The sequence below is a fragment of the Myiozetetes cayanensis genome, unplaced genomic scaffold (assembly GCF_022539395.1).
Source record: "Myiozetetes cayanensis isolate MyiCay16 unplaced genomic scaffold, myiCay2020 scf2-11, whole genome shotgun sequence".
NCBI lineage: Eukaryota > Metazoa > Chordata > Aves > Passeriformes > Tyrannidae > Myiozetetes > Myiozetetes cayanensis.
The window spans coordinates 35,696,697-35,722,669 of NW_026087411.1; the positions used below are offsets into that span (position 1 = coordinate 35,696,697).

At 36.2% G+C, this 25,973-nt stretch overlaps 1 protein-coding gene across 1 annotated transcript in view; it reads left to right on the plus strand.

Moving 5' to 3' along the window:
• ADSS2 (adenylosuccinate synthase 2) overlaps nucleotides 1-20,975 on the plus strand; it is a 38,201-nt gene extending 17,226 nt beyond the window's left edge. Inside the window, exons 3-13 of the mRNA XM_050314635.1 lie at nucleotides 1,897-1,965; nucleotides 2,695-2,745; nucleotides 4,970-5,036; nucleotides 8,080-8,187; nucleotides 8,491-8,572; nucleotides 10,250-10,376; nucleotides 13,185-13,339; nucleotides 13,783-13,907; nucleotides 14,548-14,645; nucleotides 19,286-19,435; nucleotides 20,191-20,975. Of these exons, the coding sequence (XP_050170592.1) occupies nucleotides 1,897-1,965; nucleotides 2,695-2,745; nucleotides 4,970-5,036; nucleotides 8,080-8,187; nucleotides 8,491-8,572; nucleotides 10,250-10,376; nucleotides 13,185-13,339; nucleotides 13,783-13,907; nucleotides 14,548-14,645; nucleotides 19,286-19,435; nucleotides 20,191-20,243 (1,085 nt within the window). The 3' untranslated portion in view covers nucleotides 20,244-20,975. The remainder of the gene's footprint in view (nucleotides 1-1,896; nucleotides 1,966-2,694; nucleotides 2,746-4,969; nucleotides 5,037-8,079; nucleotides 8,188-8,490; nucleotides 8,573-10,249; nucleotides 10,377-13,184; nucleotides 13,340-13,782; nucleotides 13,908-14,547; nucleotides 14,646-19,285; nucleotides 19,436-20,190) is intronic.
• The last annotated feature ends 4,998 nt before the right edge of the window (nucleotides 20,976-25,973 follow it).

Below are 25,973 nucleotides of genomic sequence, written 5' to 3' on the forward strand. Positions count from 1 at the left end.
TACTTACTCCCCTCCTTGTCTTGGAATCCTGTTTCCAATCCTACATGTTTGTTTTTTTTCCTTTAGATTGTTTATATGACCAACCTGCTTAATAATACTGTGTAGCCAATACAATTTCCTTCTAAAAATGAAGACAAATATAAAATGTGTACACAGCATTATAACTACGTATATCCTTGAGTGCTGTTTCCCTAAGTAGGTGGATCTCTGGGTCACTAAAGACTATGACCTCACAACACTTCCATCTTGCTTTTTTGATACCCAGAACTCCTGTCCCTTAAACAGTGTACTTGTCCAAATCAGGACTCTGTTACCATGCTCTTCCTGTCCCTTCTTCCTGCACCTCATTGCTTTGAGCCTGTAGTCTTGCCTCTCAGCTTGGTACATGTGCCAAGAGCAAGTGGTCATTGACAGTATTGACAGTTTGCTAAACATCAGCTTGAGAGTCTCTGTCACAAGTTACTCGATTATCAACAGTCCAGTTTGTAGTGACTGTGTACTCTCAGTCAGCACTAACTCTATATTTGATGGGATTTGGTGGTTAATTACCTCTTTTCAGCTGTTATATTGTGACTTGCTAATGGGATAGTTTTGGATCAGCTTGCCCTGACTAATACTTCTATAGAAATTGAGCCAATGGGCATGGAAATAGATTCCTGTTGATGAGAGGGAGTTTGGGATGTTAACTGTTTCTAATTTTGAGGGCTGAGGCAGTTATGTTTCTTAAGGAGATTATTGCTTGAAAACAGTAAAAAAGGATGCCTCTTTGTCATGTGTTGTTTGTGGACTTGGTTGAGTAGGAAAGCCCCCATCCTTTAAAACACAGTAGTTAGTAGAGAGCTTTTTACAGAACCTCTTGTCTGTATCTTCTGTCTTTTGATCTTGGCTGTTCTGAAGCTTGTTGTTCTAGCTTCTTACAGATTTGCCTGGTGCCTAAAGTCTCTTTTTGGGGAAAAAGAACCAACTTAGGATTCCAGTGAAAGAGCTTATAGGTTCAAAAAAGGGCAAGGGCAAAATGATTGAAGTATTATAATAAAGTATTCCCATTGATTAGGACTGCACCATGAAGGTTATAAATAAAATACTTTATATTATATATAAATAATATACTTTATTTTTAAAATACTTTAAATTTTATATAAATAAAATACTTTATATTTTGATGCTTAAAATGCCTTTATTTCTGTGAAATTAGGTGTTATGTAAATAGTTTTGAACAGCAGGTCCCTTTTTTACCTAGGTGTTGTACTGGTAGCTTTTGATCTACTGAGTTTAGCGTGACCTTAAGATGGTTCAGTTTTGCCATGTGGGAATGCTCCTCCTTAGGCACTCAGTGATGCCAGTTAATTGTATGAGCTAGTAGTCTTTTTCTGAGCAGTGTGACAGCTGTAGGAAGGTGAGCTTGCTTTTGACAGATCTTTTTCCTCTGTTATTTTTGCTAGTCTGTTAACAACCCCAACTCTGTGTACAGAATATCTTGTGTCTGCTGCTGAGGGAACACAGCCTGAGAGGATGCTAGCATTTATAATGATCATAGAAATGTGCTAAGCTTTTAAAAAACAATAGAGTTATTAAAATGAAGTATAAAGCAGGAAGTTCATTTTAGGTAAGAGGAGGAGGAAGTTGCATTTCAGACTGTCCCACGATTTTGTTACTGTTTGTCCTCATCTAAATTGAAAGTTTAGTTGAGTTTATTAAAATGATTCAACACATGTAGGTAGAAAGGAGTAAATCTGTCTTTTAGACAAATACCTGAGGAAAAAAATTGCTTTATCTTGAAAGTTAAAAAACTTAAATAAAATACTCTGCACATAAAACATGAAGTGCCTTTGAGCTGTTATTTTTTCCCATGCTCAACAATGCATTAAATTAATGTAATGTAATGGTTTTCTTCAGGAAATGGCGTTGTAATTCATTTGCCAGGACTCTTTGAAGAAGCTGAAAAAAACTTAAAGAAAGGAAAAGGTGAGAAAATTTTAACATACTACTTTTAAAATATTTTGTGGGTCTTTCCTCAAAAAATTTAGATGGAGAATGCCTCTGTTGAGGTTATATACAATGTATTTTTCCATAACTCCCTTTAGCTGCTGCTTTCTGACAGGAGTCTTGCTAGAAGTTTCATGTCCCTTATGGGAAGACAGATAAAAGAAGTCTCTGTACAGTTTCAGAATATATTCTAAATACGAATTACCTACAGACATTTTTCTTTGCTTAAAAAAGTGAATTTAAGGAGTGAAACAACTTCTTTAAGTGTGTTAACCGGTTCACAGTTGTTTTGCGTTTTACAGTTTTGATGTACACTTTGACCTTGTTAATGTAAACAAGTGCTGTGGTAATCACTTCTTGATTCAGAACTCAGTTTTTGGATACTTTGTGTTATGTCTATTGCTGTGCTTGGCAGCAGTGGTCTAGATTATTCAAAACCAGAAAAGCTCCTAATTATTTGCTAAAATTGAGGAATTAGTAGAGTAGCTTCAATTCTTCAGAATAAGCCTGATTTTCTCAACTTTATATGTTGATGCCAACTTTTAATTACTGGAATTACTTTTTTTTTTTTAAACTCTACAATGTGGTTGCTTGGTCTTTAAATAGATTGACTGAAGACTAAACATGAAAAACATTTATACTTTATACATCAGAAGACAAAAACACTATACAAAACATAATTTTAACTATTTACTTTTGTCTTTTAAGGGCTGGAAGGCTGGGAGAAAAGGCTAATAATTTCTGACAGGGCTCATATTGGTAAGTTCCTGTTTGGGGTTTGGTTTTCTGTTGATTTTTTTTTTTTTTTTGTTATTCTTTGATTTCTCTGAACTTTTTGTGGCATTAAAAGTGTGACAACTTTTAGCCATCTCTTTACGTAGGTCTGTACTTTTCTTTGGATTAAGTCTCTGTGGGCTGCTTTGGTTTACTGAAGGTCCTAGAAAAAAACATTCCTCACTCAGGACCCTCCCAATTTTATATCCTAGTGACTCTTTAATCCTACTCCATACACATCACCTAGTCAGGAAAGCAGGTTCACTGTAAGTCAAAGATGAGAAGACGCAGCAGTCAAAAAGCATTCAAAAGTGAATTGACTGGAGGATTCATTTACCCTTTTGGTGCAAAAGCTGTGTTGCTTACAGCAACTTTTCTGTTGGGAAACCACATGACCGGGTTTGACTTCAAACTAATGGTCTCCTTACCAAGGAAATTGCCACATGCTTCCGAAAGGAGATTTTGTGGTGAGGACTCTGTAGGGATGGAGAGAATGACTGCCCTTCTCACAAGGAGCTCATCAGTCAAGCACCGATTCCAGCCTATGCTCCAGACAGCGCTGCAGTTCAGAGCCTGGAGTAAAATAGTGTTTAGAGTCAAATCCACCAATGCAGAGCTTCAGAGACTCTTCCTCTACCACATCTTTATTACATGGATTCATCCTTTAAATTAGCTCTTTGGATATTGTAACATTATTGCTGCTCTGGTAGTCGTTTTCTGAAGATGCAAGCTGTTTAGGACTTTATGAGATTAAAGCTTATAACACTGAAAAAAGGTTTTGCTTTTGGTTTTGCTTTCTTTGGGGTTTTTTGTATGTTGTTTTCTTAAACAACTCCGGAGTAGCGTAGTGAATGAACATGTTATTTACAGTAAATGTTTTTACTTTGGAGTAACTAATGAGTTGAATAGTTAGTAACTGTTTCTAAGTTACCAATATCTTTTCTGATAGTAGACTCACTGTAGGTGAACGACTTGGAACTTGCTTGATTATTAGAAAAACTTTTCTGTGGTGATTATATGGCAATGGCAATAGTGGGAGGTTTTTATCACTAAACAAATTGTGAATAAGAAGGCTTAGTAACTGACTGTCACTCATAATCATTCAGCCTCTTAACAGAAATGAACTTTCAGATTGCCTCTGTTTACGAAGATTTTGATGGCAATCTGAAGATCTGTTGTCATGATAAAAATGTCTTCTCTAAAAGGGCTGTTGTTGTTCTGTGAATAATTAGTTTGTAACAAAGGGTCAACCAAAGATAGGTTCAGGCTGCTGGGCATAATGTAATCCTTTACAACACGGGAATGTGTGGAAATAAACACAAAACCAAATTGATAAGGCAAACAGGAAAACCACACTTGTAGAGAGATGAGTACTTACTAAATGAAGTAAGTACTTGTAAGTTTTCAATCTTTCCTGTATAATGTGTACATTAGTTTTTAACTTTCAGGAGGATAGCACTTAAAAAGATTAAACTGGCTTCTGTTCACCTGTATACTGTGTGCCGATGTTTGTATTTGACATGAGTCTTGTAAGATTTGGGATTTTGGTTGGGGATTTTTTGGCTTTTATGATAGACAAAGACTTGATGCAAGGGATACTTTGCATAATCTTTGTCGTTAGTAACAATGTAATGCATAAAAAATCAGGCCTTATGAAGATGACCTCTGTTATCATAACAGATATTGGCAGGAGTTTTTGTATTTCCAGATGTGTTTTAATTGATGTTGTTTAGAACATAAAAATGGTTTAAGAAATCTTTAGAATAAGTGAGAATGTTCACTTTAAGTTCCCACCTAAGTTTCAGCAGTATTCCTTTTTTTTTTTACTACAATCTATTTCCAGGATTTTTTTCTACTGCATGATTTTTTTAATCTGTATAATTTTTAGGGCTACTACAAAGCTGAAATGACTTAGTTATTCTGTGGGATCTGTATACTCAGTCTGCAAGTATTCTACAAAATAAACACTTTAAAGAAAGTATCTGAAAAACCTTATAACTCTTCCCTCTGAAAAAATGTTACTTGTAAAAGAGGAGAAAAAAACTCTTCTCATTTTACGTGCCTTTCTTCAGTGTATGTATTATTTTTCCACATTGATAAAAAGATAGGCTGCAGTTGATTAATAATAATCCAAATAATTAATAATAATGCAGAAATAATGATACAGTTATTTGTTTCACACAAATTTTCAACTTATTTATTTTCTTAGTGTTTGATTTCCACCAAGCTGCTGATGGCATCCAAGAACAACAGAGGCAGGAACAAGCAGGAAAGAAGTAGGTAGTTTTATTTTGTCAAATGTGGGATGACTTAGTACAAACATGACTTAATGCATTGAATATCTGTTACTGTTTGTCATTTAGTTAAAAAAAAATATTAATTATCCATGTAACTCTTAAATGTGGAGAATGCAGGGATCATTTCTTACACTTTTGTCTTTCAGGGGCTAGTGAAAGATTATATTCCTAATTAAAGAGTTTTATCTTGATATTTTGTCTTATGAAAAAGTTCCTAGTTCTTAATTTGCTTTATAAAATGAGTTCCTGCTTCCAAATGTTTTGTTTACTGGAGGTATTAGTTTCTGTAACAGTATATTTCTTGCTATGAAGATAGAAGGACACTTCTGTCATCTCCAAATAACTGAAAGGTGTCTTATATAACTAATTTAGTATCTCATGATGCTTTATTGTTAGAAGTGCAAGTAGATGTTCACATTGTCTACTACGGGCTGCTAATGACTTTTTGAAGCTTTCAGAAACTATCTGCTGTGTTTTTAAATTGTGCTTTCCAAGTAGCTACCTAGTTCTTGGGGCTGGGGAAGAAGGTGGCAGAATTAACAGTGACCTGTCTACAACTGGGAAGTAATGGTTACGCTATAAACTTCTCAGATACCAGTAAACTTAGACAAACTTCCAAAAAGAGATATTGTGTGGATGAAAAGTAATTCTGACATCCTTACCTGTAAAAGGTATCATCCACTGATAACCTTTAAGAGAGTGTCTGGTTTGAGTGTATCTTAACTTCACACAGGCTGCTGTTGAGTGATAATTGTCAGTTATTTTTACACTGGGTCATTTTCACATGAGTTTGCTGTACCTGCTGTCTCCTTACCTGTTATTTTAGGAATTAAAAAGCAATCAGAAAGACTACACAAACACATATATGTATATGGAAGAATATACTTGAGTCAGTATGTGGTTATCAGCTATTCTTGAATACTGATGGAGTGAAACCCAACGTTGCTGTATGACAATATTTGCAATGAAAAACACTGTTGATCAATGAGCTACTTGAGAGAAGGCACTACTTTGTTCGTTAGTGTTAATGATTGTCAGGGAAAGCCCAATTAGGTTTTTTAAAAAAAAAAAAAAAAAACCAAACAGGAAAAAAAGCTACATTCAAAGCTAAAAAACTCAAGTCATTTTTAAAAATGCTGTATTTCTTCTTTCTGTGGAGTTCTTGAAATTCTGCAACAATCGTACAGTTTCCAAACTCGTTAAAACTACTCTCGATTTCCTCCTAAATTTTAAGGCTGTCTAAGTGACGGTAGTGGGGAGAGAAGCACTGCAGGCTGGCTAAGAACAGACTATCGTGGATTATCAAAAGATTGTCTCCTGTTTGTTGGGGGTGAGGAATTGAAATAGCCTGCTGTTATGTCTTCATGTAGATTTGACTACATAGCATATCTGGTGTTTAAATTCTTTTGTGTCTAACACTTTGAACATTGTAAGTGGTAAGGTTATTTTTTATTTTAATAAATAAATGCTTTTACCTGTTCAAATGTAGCTCAAAAACAGTCACAAGTAAGGCTCATGTAGTTTTCCTTGGAGAATGTTATAGAGAAGGTAATCTAATAAAGTACGTTCTACTTATACAGTTGTTATAACTTCTGTAAATACAATCTTCTGACAGCTTAACTGTCTGGTATGTCATAATGAAACAAAATAAATGGAAACTCTTCCTCCTTAAAAAGATTCTCTGTGGAGGGTATGAATTGGGGTGAGTTATTTAATCCACAGTATCCTGGTCTGGCTAAATGATACTGAGTGATGCAAAGTTGATTAGAATGTCTGGTTTTTGGGACTGGAGGTAAACATCAGTCCCTGAGATTACATGATTTTGAGTCTAATTGGAAGAACTCCAGGTATTTTTTAAAAAATTATTGTGTTGAATGCAATACAAACCACTAAGGACCTAATTAAAACGAATAGTGAACTGTATTTCTGTTTACTCACGTATCAATTGATACTTTTTAACATAAAATCCAGATATGACCTGTGCCTCCTACTTGAAATGGAGACCCTCTTGAACTGGGTTCTGGTATAGTACCTTCAAGGCAGTTGGAAGAAATATGGGCCCCTCTGTGTATGCGGAATTTATAATTGAAGAAAATAAGGTTGTGTGTCTGGTCAGGAAAAACAAACAAACCAAAATAGTTTAAATTAAGTGCAAAACTCAGCTTAGCAATATACAGCAGATTTCTGAAAATGCTGCAGCCATTGCACTTTTTAGAAAGTTCCTTAAATCTATTGAGAGTTATGAGGAAGATATTTGATAATCTGCCCGTAACGAGTGCAGGTTGGCTCCGTTTTGATAGCTGTTTAGCAAGACTCTGGTAGAAGAACTAGTACTTCTCTCACAGTAAAATCAGTGCAAGCAAGTTACATGTTACGATATCACGGACTAAAGCTGAAAAAAGCTTTTCAGGCAAAGTGGGCAGGTAAGGAGAAGAAGGAATTCAGGTTTTCAGAATCAACTGCAGTGGAAAATCCATCCCTAAACTCTTAACATGCAGCATTTTGAGTATCATTGCCACTCTTGGATGCTTGGCAGTGTTTTCTGTTTTCCTGACTCCAACTCGTGTATTTGGAATTAAATTAAATATTTCTTGTATACAAACTTGAAATCCATACTGATTTTGTTGTTACTTTATGGAGAACTTCTTTAGGTCTTCAGGACAGTGTTTTAGAAGGTATTTGATTAGTTTCAGTTCTTAGTACTGAAGGATGTTTTCTTTGCATTCCGTTCTTTGAGTATAAAAGTTGGGAATCGCGTACAAATAAATATTTAAGAATTCACTTAAGTATGAAAAGCTATTGGTTTAAAACCAGAAGTATGTATAAGATTAACATATTTGTGTGTATAAACAGTGATATTCTGAAACTAGATCGCATACTAGAAGTATCTTGTTTTAAATGCTTAAAACAAGGTTAAATGCTCACAATTAACAGCATTTTATTTTATGCTGAGGATGTATTGCCTTTCAAGAAAAACCTTAGTTTTATATCAAGAATAACTCCTGTTATTATCTTTTGCAAGTTTGGGAACTACCAAAAAAGGAATTGGTCCAGTGTATTCTTCAAAGGCAGCTCGAAGTGGACTCAGGATGTGTGATCTTGTCTCTGATTTCGATGAATTTTCTGAGAGGTAACTTCTGTATTTTAATACACTCTTGTAAGCCTAGTTTTGAGCTTCTGGGTAGTACCCAGTGTAAGCAATTACATCTGGTTCCTCCTAATTTAATTTTTTTTATATCAAGATTATTTTAAAATATAAAAATACCTTTATCTAAATATTATTAAATCATAGTCAATTATTAATGTAATTTATTACTTAAAATTGTTAAATTACCAAATTATTGCAGATATGTAACCAGTAAAACCTAATGGTGGGGGATTGAGGCAGAAAACAAACAAACAAAAACTGTAATGAAGCATTTTTGCCTTCCAGGTTCAAAGTGTTAGCCAATCAGTACAAAGCAATATATCCTACCTTAAAGATAGATATTGAAGGGGAATTGGAAAAGCTCAAGGTAAGCCTGCTTCTGTATCTTAAAATTTATGATCACTGTATGCAGATACTGATATGTAAATCCCTTGGGGACTGATGCTTGTGCTTGTGGGAGAAGTTAGAATACATATCATGGAAAATCGTTATGTATCCATTTTGAAGAGTCTGCTATCCTTAAGGACACTTTTGATCCCACTTCATGCAGCATTTCAGTACTTGGTTTCAAGAGAAATACTGTAAATTTTAAGAAAAAGGCTTGCATATGGAGAATCATTTTTTACTTAATTCCCCTGGCTCAGACATACTACCTAGGATTAAAAGACCCAGGATTGTAGCTGGGGAAAATATGTTTCATTGTGAAGTGGAATATTAATTCCTTGTGTCAGAAACTGACCTAAATTGTTATTCTAAGTAACAAGCCTTAAGAAAAGAAAAACGACCTGTGTCTAGCAACACAGAAAAATGTAAGTTGATAGTAGCAGAGCTAATGAAACCTTATTGCCAGCAAACTAGTCTTGTGGTAAATTACAGTTTCTGATTTGGTGTTTTCCCTGCAATTGGGACAGCTGAGAGATTTCTCACTAGTGTTCACTTTTTTTTTTTGCACTCATCCAACTTATTTGAAAAAGTTGTGAAGTGTCTTACCCTTACACGCAGCCTTTTTGTTCATAATTTTTATAGGAACTTAACTATATGAGATTTTTTTTACCTTTAGAAATGTGACACAGTGTTTAAAACCATTGTGATATGTGTGGAACAGGGAGTTACTACATGTTTAATTCTTTCAGAAAATCAGACCAAAGAAACCATTTTTCTTGTACCCTTAGTTGTCACTAAACTCATTTCTACAGCTCTAGAATAGAATATTTGGAAGTTCATAGCACTTCTGTTTTTGTTACTTTAAATAATGCCTGTTGCAGAGGTTGAGTTGTAGTATTTTTATCAATATTTAGACCTAGAAATCTGTTAGTTGAGTTCTTCATAATGCTTTATAGTTTACTTAATGCACATTAGGATTAGAATGTCTAAAACTCGTTGTTAGGGTGGAAAAAAACATGTATTTGTAGCTTGAGGAAAATTACTTGTGTTATGCTAATGCACTTGATTCAGTTCTGAAAGACAAAGTGTTATATTTCATGTGAAGTAAATTGTTAAAGTGAGAACTTCCACGTGTCTCTAATGGGGAAGAAGACTCTGTACCAAGTGATAATCTGAAAATTACTGGCTTCTTGCATCCAGCTACTCAGTGGCATTCAAGCATTTGACCCCCAATTCCAATAAGTAACTTTTTTCTTTTACTTACAAATTACAATTTACAATTGTGTGCATTTGTTGGCTTCAGATGGACAGAAGTGAAATTCCCTCGGAAGTGAAATACCAAATACAGTAAAGTATAGTGATTATAATCATGCTTGAATATTTCTTAAGTATTCCAGAAGTTTAGATTTTATTTCTTTGCTCCCACTCCCACCTCTTTTTTCTTTCTTTCCTCCTAGAGCATACATGTCTGTTGTGTAAATCTAAGTCTCACATTCTTCCTTCCAATATGACATATTATGTCATATTTAGCATTTCTTCATTTGCTTTTCCTTTTCGGAAGGAATATGAGCATTGTTATGAGGTAACAATAGCAATTCTACTCGGGCTGTCTTTATCATAATGAAATTATGCTATACAACCAGTCTTTTGTATTATTCAGGGCTACATGGAAAAAGTAAAACCAATGGTAAGGGATGGTGTTTATTTCATGTATGAGGCTTTACATGGACCACCAAAGAAGATCTTAGTAGAAGGTGCAAATGCAGCACTGCTGGACATAGATTTTGGTAGGTATGACCTTTTTGAGACACGTTGCTATACACTTATGTTGTGAAAGAAGAACACTAAATATAAACTCTTCCGTGCTTAGCTGCTCTTATGGCAGAAGTGTTTTGTATTTTGGAAGAACAGTGCTCTATATTACTAGCAAATAGTAAGGGGTGGATGAGTGGGTGTGTTAATTAAAGTATTTCAAAAAGGTTTAGACTCTCCCTAGAGTAATTATTTGAAGAACAGTAATGATGAGGTGGCTTTTCTTAGAGTGTACCTATTACGTCAGTGTCTGTAATAACTCACAATTCTATACATCTATGCAAAAGACTTGAGAACAGCAATGGAGAACTTTAAGAGGCAAAGTGTATATGCAAAATACTTCCTGACTTTTGGAATATCAACTTGCCTTTTTTCTAAAGTCTTTATATAACACTTAGTTTTCTACTGTTTCACAATGTCAGGAAAGGTGTCACTAATTTCTAATGAGGCAAGAGTGAAAAGGTTATCCCAATCAATTTGGTATTAAAAATGGTGCAGTTTTCTTAAAACACTGTAATTTTGCCAGTAAAATCAGAAGCTTCTAGATAGAAGCAGCTTCTTATTTTTTATGCTTTGTTGTCATTATATTGTAAGAACAGGTAATTTATTATACCTCTGTGTGTGTGTATATATATATATATATATACATCTCATAGACTCTGTGATTGACTCCTGCATTTTGTCACATTTTTCTTCAGTCTCTTTAACCTTGTAACTGTATCATTTTTATTGCTAGAAAGATGCTAAAGCCTGAAATTGAAGCCTCTAAGGAGTGCTGTCAAACAAATACAAAATTGACATACACTCTGCTTTCAACTGATTGGAGTTTTGATATTGGGCATTTCCAAACATACTGAATTTGAAAGCCTCTTCCTTTAAGAGGAAAAGATATGTGTTAGATTAGTCACCGTAAGTGCACCAAGTTTTCCGATGATTATCTGAATATTAGAAGGATGCATTCTTTTTTTAACAAATCAAAAAACAAAGAGAAAAGAATTCTTCAAATATAGTTGTCACAGGGAAATCTTTGATGCAAAACTGAGGTATTTACAGAAAACTCTAGGTGGTTGTTTTGTAAGTGGTGAGGATTTTGGATTTCAATTAAATAGGAGATGCAAATAGTCTGAAACTCATCAGATGTGTCTGTGATATATACAGAGTTGCTTTGGTCACTTAGATATCTTTTTTTTATGCCTGTGCTGTGAGACCCACACACAGAATATCTGCTCTCCTTAGGTATGCACCTTTAGTAGACTGGACACTTGGGTTAACAATAGACAAGCCCTAGTCAAAAGGTTTGACCATGCCAAATTTGATCATTAAGCATTCTGAATAAGGCCTTTATCTGTGCCTGGTTGCACAGAAGTCTTAATACTGAAGTGAGTTTTATGAATATGTGGCTCTTGTCAGTGAGGTTGGTAAATCCCCAGCCTTGCAGTCCCTCACCTTTTCCTGTAGCCTGTAATGAAGCTCACATGTGCATTTGTCTGGGGGTGGGGGTGCAGCTCTGGGGATGTGTGGTCTCCTGTTTTTAAACACTGAGTGAGAATAAACCAATGTAAATATATCGGACTGGGAGGTAAAAGTGAGTAAGAGTTGTCTCACTGACTCTGTTTTTGACCTCTACTTGCTATATTTACCTGTCAGTAAAGAAAAGCTCAACTGCTTTGTGTTTTAAGAAAGATAAAGACTAATGCTTGCAAACTGCTGTTACTGTCACCTTTAAGCCTGGGTTTTCCTCCTCTTGAGCAATTTGAATTAAGCAAAAGAAGCTAGAGATACCTGAAGCTAATCTGCAAAACCTCACTGAACAGTCTCTGAAGGATTTTGACTTTTTAAAGTTGTCTGTATTGCTGAAAGAACTCTATTGCTTTCAGTTGCTTTTGTCTTGGTTGTTCCTCTCTTACCAATCTCTGACTTGTATTGAAAGACGAAAAAAAGTCTGATGTGTGAGGTAGAAGTTTCTTGATGATGTGCAGTTATTATGAGGCTGAAGTATTTATTCACAATTCAGCTAAGAACGGTCATACTCTGTTTCATTTTTCCATTACTTAAGAAAAAAAAAAGAAGCTATAAACCTAAGGATTTTGAGATGTTTAACTCTTCTCTTTGCAGTCCAGGATGCATTTTAAATGAAGGATAACTATTTAACTAGAAACAAACTATTACCACTAATGAACTAGACTACCTTCCAGAAGTCTTCTGTTTTAAATTATTTTTTTTCATTTGATTATGGAAGCAAAGTTGTTCATTCCAGAACTCTGCGTTTTATTGCGGTTTCTTATCCTTATAGTGTGCTGACCAGTATGTAGAGATTGTATTTTATTTTTTCTCTCAAAATTAAAAATGGCAAACCTGTATTCTCTAACCTTTTAATACAGTTTTCTTAAATCTCCACTTAAATTTTTGCATTGTTCTGTTGGTGAGTATATCATATATAAGATAGCAAGGCATGGCTTTCTGGTGTCCTACTCCAATTTTTTACCTGTATCGTTCAGAATTGTTATGTAGTCAACTTTTCCCTCTGTACCAGTTGAAGTAAGTGGTAAGATTTCTACCTTTTTCAGTAGAGGTGGACAATGTATGTACAAATCTAAGAGCTCGTTGAATGTGTTCTTGATTGCAGAATACATTTTTTTTGTGTTCTGGTTTTTAGTGTTGTAAAACCTAGGTAAGTGCAATGCAAGTACTATTTATCACCAGGTTAGATCTTTGAAAAAACCCGACACTTTAAAACCAAGTTTTAATAATTTTCTAAAACAATTGAGTTTATTTTTTAATAGGCACGTATCCCTTTGTGACTTCATCAAACTGCACAGTTGGAGGTGTGTGTACTGGTCTGGGCATGCCACCACAGAATGTTGGGGAAGTGTATGGAGTTGTGAAAGCATATACAACAAGAGTTGGAATCGGTGCCTTTCCTACAGAACAAGATAATGTGAGTATTATTAGCCCTAGATGTGACCTGTGACTGGGTGAAATATCTTGCTGTGTCTCGTCTCTCTTATGTTAAATTAGAGTTAATGGTTAAATGCAAGTAGATGACTGTGTTTGGATGTCTCCACCTTCTGACTCTATACTGAGCTTACAAGTTTGTAAACCATTGTAAACCGTTGTAATATGGTTGTAAGTTTCTTAAACCTTTCTATGGAATAGAAGGCTAGAGGAGGAACAAATTTTGAAAAGTTTGCATAAAAAAACATTCTCATGAATTAGGAAGAGCGTTTTGTGTTTCTGTTTTCATCGCAGCAGACAGCACTATGAAAATTTCTTAAGGTAATTTACTGTATATTGTAAAGTGTTGTTAAGTAGTCACCTGCATGATGTATTTCAAAGCAAAAAAACCCAACACACTTATGTGATAGTCTTACTCTTTGTTAGGAAATTGGAGAATTGCTGCAACTGAGAGGTAAAGAGTTTGGTGTTACCACTGGTAGAAAGAGAAGATGTGGCTGGCTGGACCTCGTCTCACTCCGATACGCCTACATGATTAATGGATTTACTGCGTGAGTGTTTTCGACAGCTTTGCTGGCAAACTGACATAAAATCATGAAATGATGCAGATTACTGTAAATTGTACATATGCTAATTAGTAACATTCAGACTGTTAGTATTGATTTGTTGATTGTTAATTTAAAATAAGATGCAGCCAGGTATTTGCTGAGCCAGTGTTTGGTTATTTTGCTGCTGTTGCTGTAGGACAGGAATATTGGCAGAGGACAGGAACAGACAGCAACAGGCATCATGAAATAAAACCATCTCATGAATGGTCATAAAGTATCTTGGCAGCATGCTCATTAAAAATACAAATTATATATTATCATTAAAATTATACCACTTTAAGCTATAGACCAATCATTTCAACCAGAGAATACCTGTTCTTTGATTTTTGCCATTTTCTTGTTGTACTAGATCTAAGGATGCAACAAAAAGGATGTTTAAGGCTTTTTGTTTTATTGCTTTGTTTGGGTGGTGGTTGTTTTTTGGTTTTTTTTTTTGAAGTCAGACCGAATAGTAGATTAGTGCCACATGAAATGGATTGCAGTTAGCAGAAATCAGTATTATATTTCTTTGTTGTTGTTGTTTACGAGTGATAAGATTCATGAGTTGTTGAACTTGATTAACTGGAGTAATGTTTCTTTGTAGATTGGCACTTACCAAATTGGATATCTTAGATGTATTTCCAGAAATCAAAATTGGTGTTGCATACAAACTAGATGGTGAAATCATACCTCATTTTCCTGGTAAGATTGCTTCTTTAACAATTTTAGATTTTGGTGAAATATAATCTGATACTTTAAATGCATTTTACTTGTAAAACTTAGGGCAGCAATGTGTTACTTCTGTTTCTAGCCATTAATGTGTTCCTAGATGTGACAGGGACGTGTAATACCACACCCTAAAGACACCTGTACCAAATACTGTTGTTTGCTAGAAAGATGCAAATTGCTATATAAAGCTTCTAAAACATAAATGTTGTTACTACTTTATCCCTTTTCTTTTATACAGCCTGAATCACCTTCAGGCTAAATTAGAAGCTTGGTTCATACTCTAAACCCAGTTACCTTGTTCCCACTGTACTGTATTGATCCCCAATTTTAGCAGGCCAAGTTTCATTTAAGCGTGTTGTGAACCACGAGAGAGACATGGTGCTGTTGAAAAGCCACATTTTTCTCTCAGTGTGTTACTTTTCTAATAATTTGCTTCCCTTAAATGGCTCACAGAGCAACCAAAAACCTGTTACACCTATGAAGTGGAAAATGGGTGGAGGAGGAAATGAACAATTAGTTTAGTTTAAAGCAAGTATTTTCTAATGCACGACAAAAGTACATTGTCTCAGCATGATAGAAACTGTAGCCCCTGAGGAGGACAGTGGTCATTTTAGCGGTCATTTTTACTTCATCAATGTAAATATATCAATATTCAACTACCACAAGCCAGTGTTTTTATAGATAGTGCGTCTTGTTCAGTTTGCAGTAGTAGAGATGCTCCAGAAAAAAGGAAGAACATTATAGAATATGAAAGACAGGGCTTTTTTGTTTTTCTAATGTGTGCATAGATGCCCATTTTCATTCTAATTGGTAACTCGAGTAGAGGCTGGTCACAGGTTACAGTTTTTCATATGATATCATCAACAGAGAACTTTTTGTGAGTGAGGAGATGAACTGTAGTAATTGGATACAACTCACAGCAGGATTTATGAAGTACAAAGATGTAATTACTTATAAAGGAATAAGTGATGATCTGCCAGTAGTCCTTGAAAATGGCACATATCTGGTAATTCATAAGAAATTAAAAAAAATCTTTTGTTTCTCCATGTGCTTGTGGGAATTCTCTGATTTGCCCTTCAGTATCTTCAAACAGAAGTGCCAGTTAGTCTGAATGCATGCTGAAAGACATGTTGTGCAGTTTTATTCAGGAAATTAGTACTTATCTTGCACTAAACCAGGGGATGCTTTTCCCTTTTTAAGAGTCAGATAATCCCAATTAATAGCCATATCAAAACATTAAGGACATTTGTATGTGCTTAAAATGGCCTTTGAACATAATGGAGATTGCACATTTGAATTGAGAATGACTCAGTAAATGCTTTTCCTGTAGCCCTGTCATTTAACCTGAGGCTATTTGGACTGTCTTGTGCTCAAGCCAGGAAGACCTTCCCTGGCAGTCCATCATTAAAGATGACATAAGCAGGGGCCATGTTGTCCAGTACTAAGACTGTTGTCCAGTACTTTTTTTTTTTATTCATTGTGTGTCTCAGAACCAGAATGTGGTTATAGACACCTCCTGAGGAGGCAGACTTCATTCCCTTTGTATGTGCCCAGGTAACAGGTAGCTGACCTTTTGGTCCTAGCAGCATAATGTGGCTCATCTGCCTGTGTTTTTCTTTACTGTACGAACAATTAAGAATTCTGGTAGAAATTTAGTAGAAGCTGTTGACATACTGTCTTCCTTAAAGTGTCAGGAAGGAGTTTGAGCTGAACTTCTGGTAAGCTGGAAGATGCTGTCTCTCACAGTGCCTCTGTGTTCCACACCTCTCTTTGCTATACTCCTCAACATTTGGCAGCATTTTCAGCACATATGCTGCAGGTTACCCCTGCCCCTGGCACAAAAAAACAAAAGGTAACTTTCTTCCCCCTTTCTTTTGCAGGCTATTGGACTGTTTCTGATGTCTGCATCTCTGCATGCTGTGTGCTTTTTTTTTTTTCCCCAAACTTGCCACTGACATTTGAATTTAATTTAGAAAAGATCCAGTCTGGGAATCTCTCACTGGCATACTATTTCTTTCTCTCTCCCCTTGCTATCCTCCCACTCTCTTGGAGATGTTCATGATTTACTCTTCTTGTGAAATGACTGTCTCTAAATTAGAAGCACACACAGTACCCACCATCTCAGGAAAAGCATGCCATATTTCATATATTGTTCCTTTTTCCACCTGGATCAGAGAATCATACGAGTCTCACTTGGTTTTTTTTTTAGCTTAACTTTCTGTGGGCATTTCATAATGGCTTCTTGAAAAAGAACTTTAAATGTCTTATAAATTTACAGCTGACCTCGATTGGTATGATTGAGGTTGTAGTCTTTTACTGTGGAGCTGACCAGTCATAGAAGTTTATGGAAGGTAGAACTCTCTGGTAGCTCTGAGCTGGTCAGTTTAAAAGGAACGTGAAAGCTGGGGTCTACTTCTGCTAAGGCCTCCTGTCTAAGTTCAGACATCAGCTGATCTCATCAGAGAGACACACAACCTCTGTAGAGCTCAGGAAACTTTGAAAACACAAATCCTTAGGAAATTTGGAGGTTATTTTGGAGAAGCTTTACTTCTTGCTTACTTTTTTTCTCTTGTACTTTTTCCCTGGACTTTTGCTGTAGATCAGAGAGCTGGGACACTATTCTAGATGCACCTTTGTGTGATCTGTATGACCATTTTTATGTTCAGTTTCTGGAAATTGCTGGAGGATCTTTCGCTTACAATGGTGTCAAGTCTCAAATGCAAGCTATTATTTCTGAGCTGGAAGTAACATCACATCACTTTCTGAATTATATCATTATATTTGTTCTGTCTGTTATTTCATTAAGCTGTTAAGGAATATTCTAGAAACCCTAAAAGATAAATCCCTTAGTGAAGGGCTGAGAGAAATCTAGATGGTGACTACATCTGTTACTGTTACTACATTGAGCTCAGTTTACTGCTTATCTTTACCACCCATCTTCTATCACACCTGCTGGAACAAAATTAAAGAATCATTTGAAATATCAAGAAATGTACCCCTTCTTTTTCTTCTCTCTTATGGGGAAGTAGGGAATTGAGCTAGTACAGACTAATGGAAGATGGTAGTCAAAATGAGACCATTCAATTCCAGTTGCTTTCAGCTTTCTCCCTCTAACCTCATCAGAGAGGCTTCAAAGTAAAAATGCCTGTGGACCTCAAAGATGAGGTGTTAGTCACTGTCCCTCTTCAGAAAGAAAGGCTGGTGACAATCTGCACTCCCTGGAGATTAGTTTGTGGTTTTGCACTTTGAGTTTATCTGTCCTGTTTTACAGATCACCTGGACAGCAGACAACACCTCAGTTGTTACTGCTGGCGTTTAAGAATGTGCTTACCCTTGGCCTCTACAACCAACATACTTAATGTGCCTGTCTGTCTGTTTGGATTACTACAAGTACTGAGTCAGGATCATTTGCCTTTAACCTGTGAACACCTCAGTCCAAAAATGGCACATTTCTTTGCTGTTTTGAGGACAGTAGAGCAGAGTTTCTTTCTGTCTTACTCAAAAAAGGTGGTTTGTAAAGGCTGTCTCTACAGCGTTGCTGCTGTTGAACTACTGCCTGCACCAGGACAAATGGTTCAATAGGCTGAGCCTGAGTTTGTTGGCTGCGCACGTGCTGGAGGGGATTAGCTGTGGCTTCGCGTTTGTGCCTCTGCTGTGCCTCTTGCACCTAAAACGCTCTCCCAGGCTGACTAGATGTCTTTGCAGGAGCGACTTGATGTGAGACAGGGAGCCTACATAATGTAAATTACAGTGCCTTTGGCAGGCCCCTGTCTTTTTTAGGAAGGCAAGAATGAATGCCTGCCACCTCTCATTTTTTGTAATCAGTGTATTTTGACCATTTTCAGGCTTAGGGCTTATTTTTTTTTTTTGCTGTCCTGTGTCATTCCAAGACTAATGTTCAGATAATTACTGGAGTGATTGCCAGAACAATATGCCTAGCATCTTTTTCAGTACTTGAAATCATCAGCGGGTTCAGAGTTAATGGACAACATTGTAGCAAGTTACTAAATGAAGGACAAAATGGAATGTGCTTATTGTTTCTATTCTGAGAAGCAGTTGGAACAGTTACTGTTCATACATCCTGTGGGACTCCACACTGGTTGACAAATCTATTGCAGAGTATTGGAGTAAAGGGACTGTGGGCATCGAAAGTTTTTTTAAGTATAAACTGCATCTTGTGACTACGTTTGTAAAAAGTACGCTCCTATGCCATTTTAAAATGTGTTTTAACTGCCTTACAAGCTGGTGCTTAATTTTGCTTTCACAATTCCCTCATGAAGGGGGAGCTGGATCTTGGTGTTTGTTCAGAAAAAAAATCAACATTTTTGGGAATTATTTTCCCTGAAAAGTTGTTTTCTGAACTGAAGAGATTGTGGTTTAAGCAAAATAAATGCATGTGACTGAGCACTGGAATTCCTAAAGTCCTGATAGTTACTGGATTTTTTTCCCTTTGCTTATATTAACAAAAATTTACATCTTCAAGTGCTTGTATTATCTTATGGGCAAACCTCTTTGTGTAAGAAAAGAATAAAAAGCCTTATAGTTATGTGTTTCATAACAGAGAATATATAATATGCAGAGACATAATATTTTTGGTTTTGTTTGCTTCTCAGCCAACCAGGAGGTCTTAAATAAAGTAGAGGTTCAGTATGAGACACTCCCAGGATGGGATACGGACATATCGAATGCAAGGGCGTTTGATGAGCTGCCTGTAAATGCACAAAATTATGTTCGCTTTATAGAAATGGAGTTGGGCGTTCCTGGTAAGTAAAACAGATTTTCTTGTTATTTGGTTTATTCCTGCTCCATGAAACCTGTCTGGTATTTTTGTATTAATGAACATGCAAAATACTGAAAACTAGTTTGTTGCTGTCATAATAGTGATGTACCTGGTGACACTTGTGATGATGGTTTTACTTCTTTTTATCCATCTGTTTTAGTTGTTGAACTGAAAATTTTCAGAAGCTTTAATATGCTTCTTTCTTTGGCTTATACTATAGTTCTTGTTCAACTGAGATTTTTTTTTTTATAAGTTGCTTAACTGTCTTTCAGATTGGTTATAAAAGGGGTTTAGTTTTGCTACTTTATGTTGTCAGTACTGTTTATTAATTAATGTGATTAATTATATGTGACAGTAAGAGTTCCTAAACTAATAAGTTTCTCTTATGCTCCCTAATAAAGATGATCCTGTCATTCCCACCAAAGCTGGGAATTTGGAGATGATGCAGATCTTTACTTTTGTGACAGTTTCTATTTGTCTTTTTATCTGGAAAAGTGATTCATTTATTAGGGCAGCTCCAAGGCTGTACCCACCTTTCTAAGTTATCAGTGTGTTCTTACTTTGAGAGCAACAGACATCGTTGAAATTTCTTAATGTGCAAATAGTATATGCTGTGCTTTTATTCAGAGTATGGCACTTAAAATCTTAACTGCTTAAGAAGATAAGTTTACCTCTTAAGATACAATTTGCTCTTGCTTTGTATTACTTACAATAAAAGTTTGCTTTTCTCTCCTGCAGTTAAATGGATTGGAGTAGGGAAATCCAGGGAATCAATGATCCAGCTGTTTTAAAGATTTCAGATGCATGGAAGAAAGCACACTCCTCAAAAGACTGCTCATTCTTAAATGCATTAGTAGCCCGCAAAGCAAAGATGTTGGAAAGATAGATTTTTGCATGGAAAGAAATGCTAGAGTTGATACCCCTAAATCAGTCGCTACTCCTGAAAGAGACTTTCACATGAACGTGTATCAATTCTTGTTCAACTGCAATTTCCAGGACACTTGTCATTGTTGTTCAAGGTGCCATCAGATTTTTTTTTTTCTTTACCGAATACTTACTTCATAATGTAATTCCTGTTTGAAAATCTAAGGTAGCATTGCTTTCATGACTGTTTGTCTTTGTTATCCTCTCTCTGCTTCTGGCGGTGTTACTTCCCTGAAATTTTAGACAGTAAAAACAATGCAGTTTTGCACAGATAGTTTTACATCCTCATTATTTGTATTCCTAAAGCTGTTGTATTCTAAATGACTGCTCTTGTGAGTGATTAAAGAGGGGGAGTCTGATTTTATAATGCTATAAATGCTGTCTAAATTATTGTGTGATCTGTTTTTTAAAGGAAGATGTGATGCCAAGTTGTTAAGAATGTCCAGGTTTTTTTATCTGTGTAACACAGAAAACTTACTCTTTGTAACTCACAGAGTATACTCAAGTGTTTACCAGGAAGTGTGCCCAGAAAGTTAGAAAACTGATATTGTAAAAAGTTCATTTGCGATTATTAAAGAACTATTCTGATTTTGAGTTAACTGTTTTATAATGTTAATTTTTTTCTGGCATTTTATTAACTGTGCTTCTCTGCTTCCAAGGCGCAGATCTTAAACTGTTTCCCTAATTAAATGAGGTTATATTTATATTTGGTGAGAAGTCTAACATTTTGATGCCCTTTTAAATTCCTTTCTTTAGAGTCAATAAAAGATGTTTCTCTGGAGAATTGCCAAAGTGCAGACACTTAGTGATTATAAGCTGAAGATGCTTTAGAAATAACATTTAAAGTATTTCATGTATTTGCTTTAGATGTAGGGTAAATAACAAGTATTCACCTCAAGATATCTGACATATTTTGGCTTTTTATTGTTGAGAAATGGGAAAATGTTCTAGAATTATTTAAATTTATAACCATTATTATATATTCCAAAGAATCTGATTTCTTTTTGCAACAACCCTATAGTTACATATTCCTTTTCTAGATTTGTTGAGAATTACTGTTTTTACACATTATACTATGATGTTCATATGCTTCTTTTCACTTTAAAATAAAACTTACTTTGTTTCCTGAAACCAAATTTGTATCAGGGTGGGGCAGTAGTTTTAGATTTAGTTTAATAGATTTCAGCCATGCAGATGAATATAAGAAATTTCTAATGCAAAATAAAAGATACAAGGCCTTCTGGTTTGTCTTGAGTAACCATATACTGCCTGAAATGGAATAGATTTGTTATACTGGAGCTGCTGTTTAGGTGTTTAGCACAATGTTTATATTCTAAAATGACACAAACTGAAATTGCTTATCATAAGAGGAGGGACGGGAGGGTTGAAGGATAAAACTACTGATATGTAAGGAACATTTTCTACTGAGTTGCTTGCATGGGACAGAGCAGTTAGCAGGGTGTGTATTTTACTTGAGTAATATGTAGAAAGAGTAGGATACCACAGAATGCTGGAAAATTGGCAAATACATTGAGAGACACTTGCATCAGCATTGCATGTAAAGATGATTGTCCTATGCATTAAAATCAAATAACTTGACGCTTGTTTCTTCTCCGAGGGCGTGAGGATCTAGTTTTGCTGTCAGCCTCACAGTCCAGGAAGGAGCCATACCATCCCTCCCTAGCTAAATGACATCTTGAGTTGAAAATATCTTTCTAATTCCCTGATGGAGAGAAGGAGGGATATAACTGTGTGAAACATAAATTGCAGTGTATTTAGAAATAAAAAATAAATTGCTATTTTCTGGGCAATAGAGAGAATCGACCTTGCAATGTGAACAATGAGTAATAATTACTGAGTATTCTTGTTTTCCTGTAGCTGTAGGAGGCAACAAGGGGATTTGTGCTGTCAGTGAAACTACTGTCCAAGGACTAGGGGCCTAACTGGTTCCAGAAGTGAGTAAATAGATAAATGAGGACGTGCATTTGCTTCTGCAGTGAGTGAATAAAGCACAGCCATGAAGTTGTGTTTCACTTCTTCGAAGCAGAGACCTTCAAGTTCAAGGCATGTTTCAGTTCTTCCACTGTTGTTACTCCACTGTACAAACGGCTGTTGTTTTTCAGCGGAGGAATTCATATTCCCAGATGCAGCAATATTTGTAAGCAATACAGCTGCAGCCTACAATGATACAAAGTATTTGTGCAGTATTTTGAAAGAAATGAAACAGAATTGTCTTGGATGCAACAGTGACTTATGTTCTTTTGCTTTCTTTTAATTTCAGCAGAGATTTTTCTGTGGTTCTTCCACCCAGGTGCAGACCTGGAAAGTTAAAAACATCCTCTTACCAGTACTGGTCCAGGATATGCGTGGTCTGGGATCTGTTGGTGTCTATTTACTTTTATGACCTGGAGCAAAGAATTTGTCTTTTACAATTTCAGGTGGTTAAACTTGACATCTGTAAAGTGTATCATGTTGTCCCTGCATGCTAGTTTTGCCCAGGTTTTCCTGGAGTGAATTCTTGGACCTGCTGCACAAACACTTTCCTTCTGTTAAAGAATTTCTTCCTCCTCCAATGCTGCCTTTTTTACCTTTTATTTCATTTGCACATAGGGGTGAAAGGTTGCGATGTGTTATCACCAACCTGACTGTTGTGGAAACAAATATTAAAAGTTACAGAGATTGTTTCAAACTTCATGTTCAACTGCGGAAGCAAGAAGGAAGAAGAGATCAGTAGCCGAATACTCTGCCACCAGCAGTGTGTTCATCAGGGGCAAAGTTAAATAGCTTTGAAGACACATGTAGTTTTTTCCTCTAGATAAAATCCAGTGTTTTGCTTTATTCCACTCCCTCATCCTGCCCCCCCCTCGCCTTGGTCTGAAAGGAATTGCCATACTCACTGGCAAAAGGCTTTCAGTTGTCTGTCACAGGCTAGGAGTGAGCTGTAACAAAAAGAAAAACATTCATGCTTGGACAAGCATGTATTCTTAGGCCCTTCCTGTTTGCTTCCTCTCTGAAGTCTCTTCTGTTGTTGGCTTGTAAGGGGAGAGGATGGCAGCATAGGATAGCAGTTGAAATTGATTCTCCTCTAAGCGTCCCCTCCCGCTAATGGGATGTTTTCAGCAGGAATGGATACCTGTTAGACCTAACAAGGCCAATGATAGACAGGGTATTTTGATCTCAATCTGTTCTTGCTGCCACTGAAATATTTACAAGGCTGATTCTTCCAGGCTTGTGCTGTACTGGAGCATTAATAGCCCTTATGTCCCTACAGTTTAGTGAGCCTCCTTTACTAACTAGGTAGGAAGGAAAGTGAGGGATTCTTCTGCTGCTTAGCTTTTCATTTGTGTTCCATGTGTAATTGGGGTTTGGCATGCAGCTAATGGACAAAACCTTCGGATAAAGTGGCAGATAGATAATGTTGATGTCCTGCATGACAGCTGCTTTTGCCTGTCATCATCCTGGAAGTCTACATCCTAATAGAAGATGATAGTTTGCTTTTGCTGTCATGGCCAGCTCCCTTAATGAAACATAATCGAAAGTTTGACTGGTTTAGAAAAAATAAAAGCCAAAGTAGCTGGGAATGAAATTGACAACTAAATCTGGTGAGTTTTCCTCTGCCCATACTGTTCCTAGTCTCTGAAACAGTGAAACTTAGTAAACCCGGTGTTACAGTAATCAAGCACTCTTGTTTTTGGTGCGTGACAGCTTTACCTACTGAAGGTAAAGTACAGATTGCTGTGAATGCACATGTACACACAGGTGATGCATTATTTGAAAAGACTTAAAGTTTTACACCACTTTTTGTTGGACTCAGTGTTACAACTTATTTGACATATCATCTTTAAAATACCTTGCAATAGATACACATTAAAATATGTTCATTCAACTTTAAACAGAATTCAATTTGTGCATGCATCCAGGTACTTTTTAGCTCTTTTGATGCACACTACTGGCATTATCTACAGTGTGTTTGAGTAACTATTTTCAGATAACAACCACAAAGTACAAGTAATTTTCCTTGTTCATTGGATGCCCTCTACATTGTTACAGAGGGAACTGGGATACCTGAGTGTTGGTAGTTTGTATGGCTTTGGGGGCAGCCCTTTTTTCCAAAAAGTGAGATGACTGTTCACTTTTTTTGTGCATGCAAGTTAGGATTAGTTCATTTACAGTGAGGCAGACCTCCCTAGTTCATCTGGTGTGTCCCTCTTGACAGGAAAACCAGCATGGATCGCTTAATTGTGTTTAGATAGGGTAAGTCAAATGCCACTTTTTAGGAAGTTTGATTGTACCAGTCACTAGTGGTCTTTCCCTGAGAGCTGATTTGTCAGTCAGGTTGGAATGGGGTTTCAGCTTCGTAATTTACTGGAGCCAGTTGCAGTTTACTGAAAGGTCTGGGCAAAAAGCATAAATCATTCTGTAATGTCATGCTGACATATGGTATGTAAATGCCATGATCCACCCAAAGAGTAGCCAGCATTATAAATGTACTTTCTAATCTCCTGCTGAAATGAGTGCTGAGTATAATGCAGCTGTAATCTAATAGATATTAACAGCCTGAGAATGTACAGTAAGACCTTAATAATTCAGTATTGTTCAATTGGCTCTGACTTGTAATTAGCTTGATAAGGGTTGTGCCTCTTGCAGCCAAGCAACTAACTGTATTAGTTTAATATCACTCGAATTTCCAAAGCCTTGACTTCCCAACAGAAATAGCCAATGACATTCTACTATTTTTTTTAATTAAACATTTTTGAAGTTAATGTGCAGTACAACAAATTTGCATGGTGGGAAAAAGTCCAGATTTTTTTACAATGATTTCCATTCTAGATTCTCATATACATGATAAAGTCATGCAGCACTCCTGGTATGGCCATGGCCTAAAACTTTGGGGTGTAGTTTTGGTTTACTCTGCCTGGATTCTCTTGTTTCTCTTGTAGACCAAAGTCATTAAAAAATCATTAGAAGTTGTTGCAGCATTGCCCACAATAGGCATAAAAGGGTAGGGCTTATTCCACAGGTCTAATGGGTATACTTTGATGTATAAGCTTACCCTGGAGCTCCTCTGGAAGCAGGTGCCTTGTGGACCCATTCTAGTTGTGTGGGATAGAAATTGGACATCCTTTCCAGGATGAACAGCTGAGATGATGAATCAAGCAAATAGAAGTTAGTGAAGGTATAAGCAGGAGGCCAGAGAGCAGGAATCCCACTCAAGCTATGGAAAAGCAATTTATTTTGTATGGCAGTTACGGAAAAAAAATATTTTTGTGCTACTACAGAGCTTACAAATGAATAAGGGGATGGCATTGATAACAATGCAAAATCTTGCTTCTCTTGAAGAAATGTGAGTTTGTGCAGATGAATGCACTTTTTCTTAACTTAAGAACTAAGAGCTGGGCAATTCTTTCCTCACCCCCACCCCAAAAAAAAAAAAGAAAAGAAAATAACCTTCTGAAATGCTAAATCTCTTGAGCAGATTTTTTTATACAACTAACCGATAGCCTGGCCTGTGCACATGCTGTGTACTCTGTGGTTCAAGAGGCAGGATCTATAAACTCCCTTAGTTTCTTTGCAGAGTATAACATGCCAAATTCCTC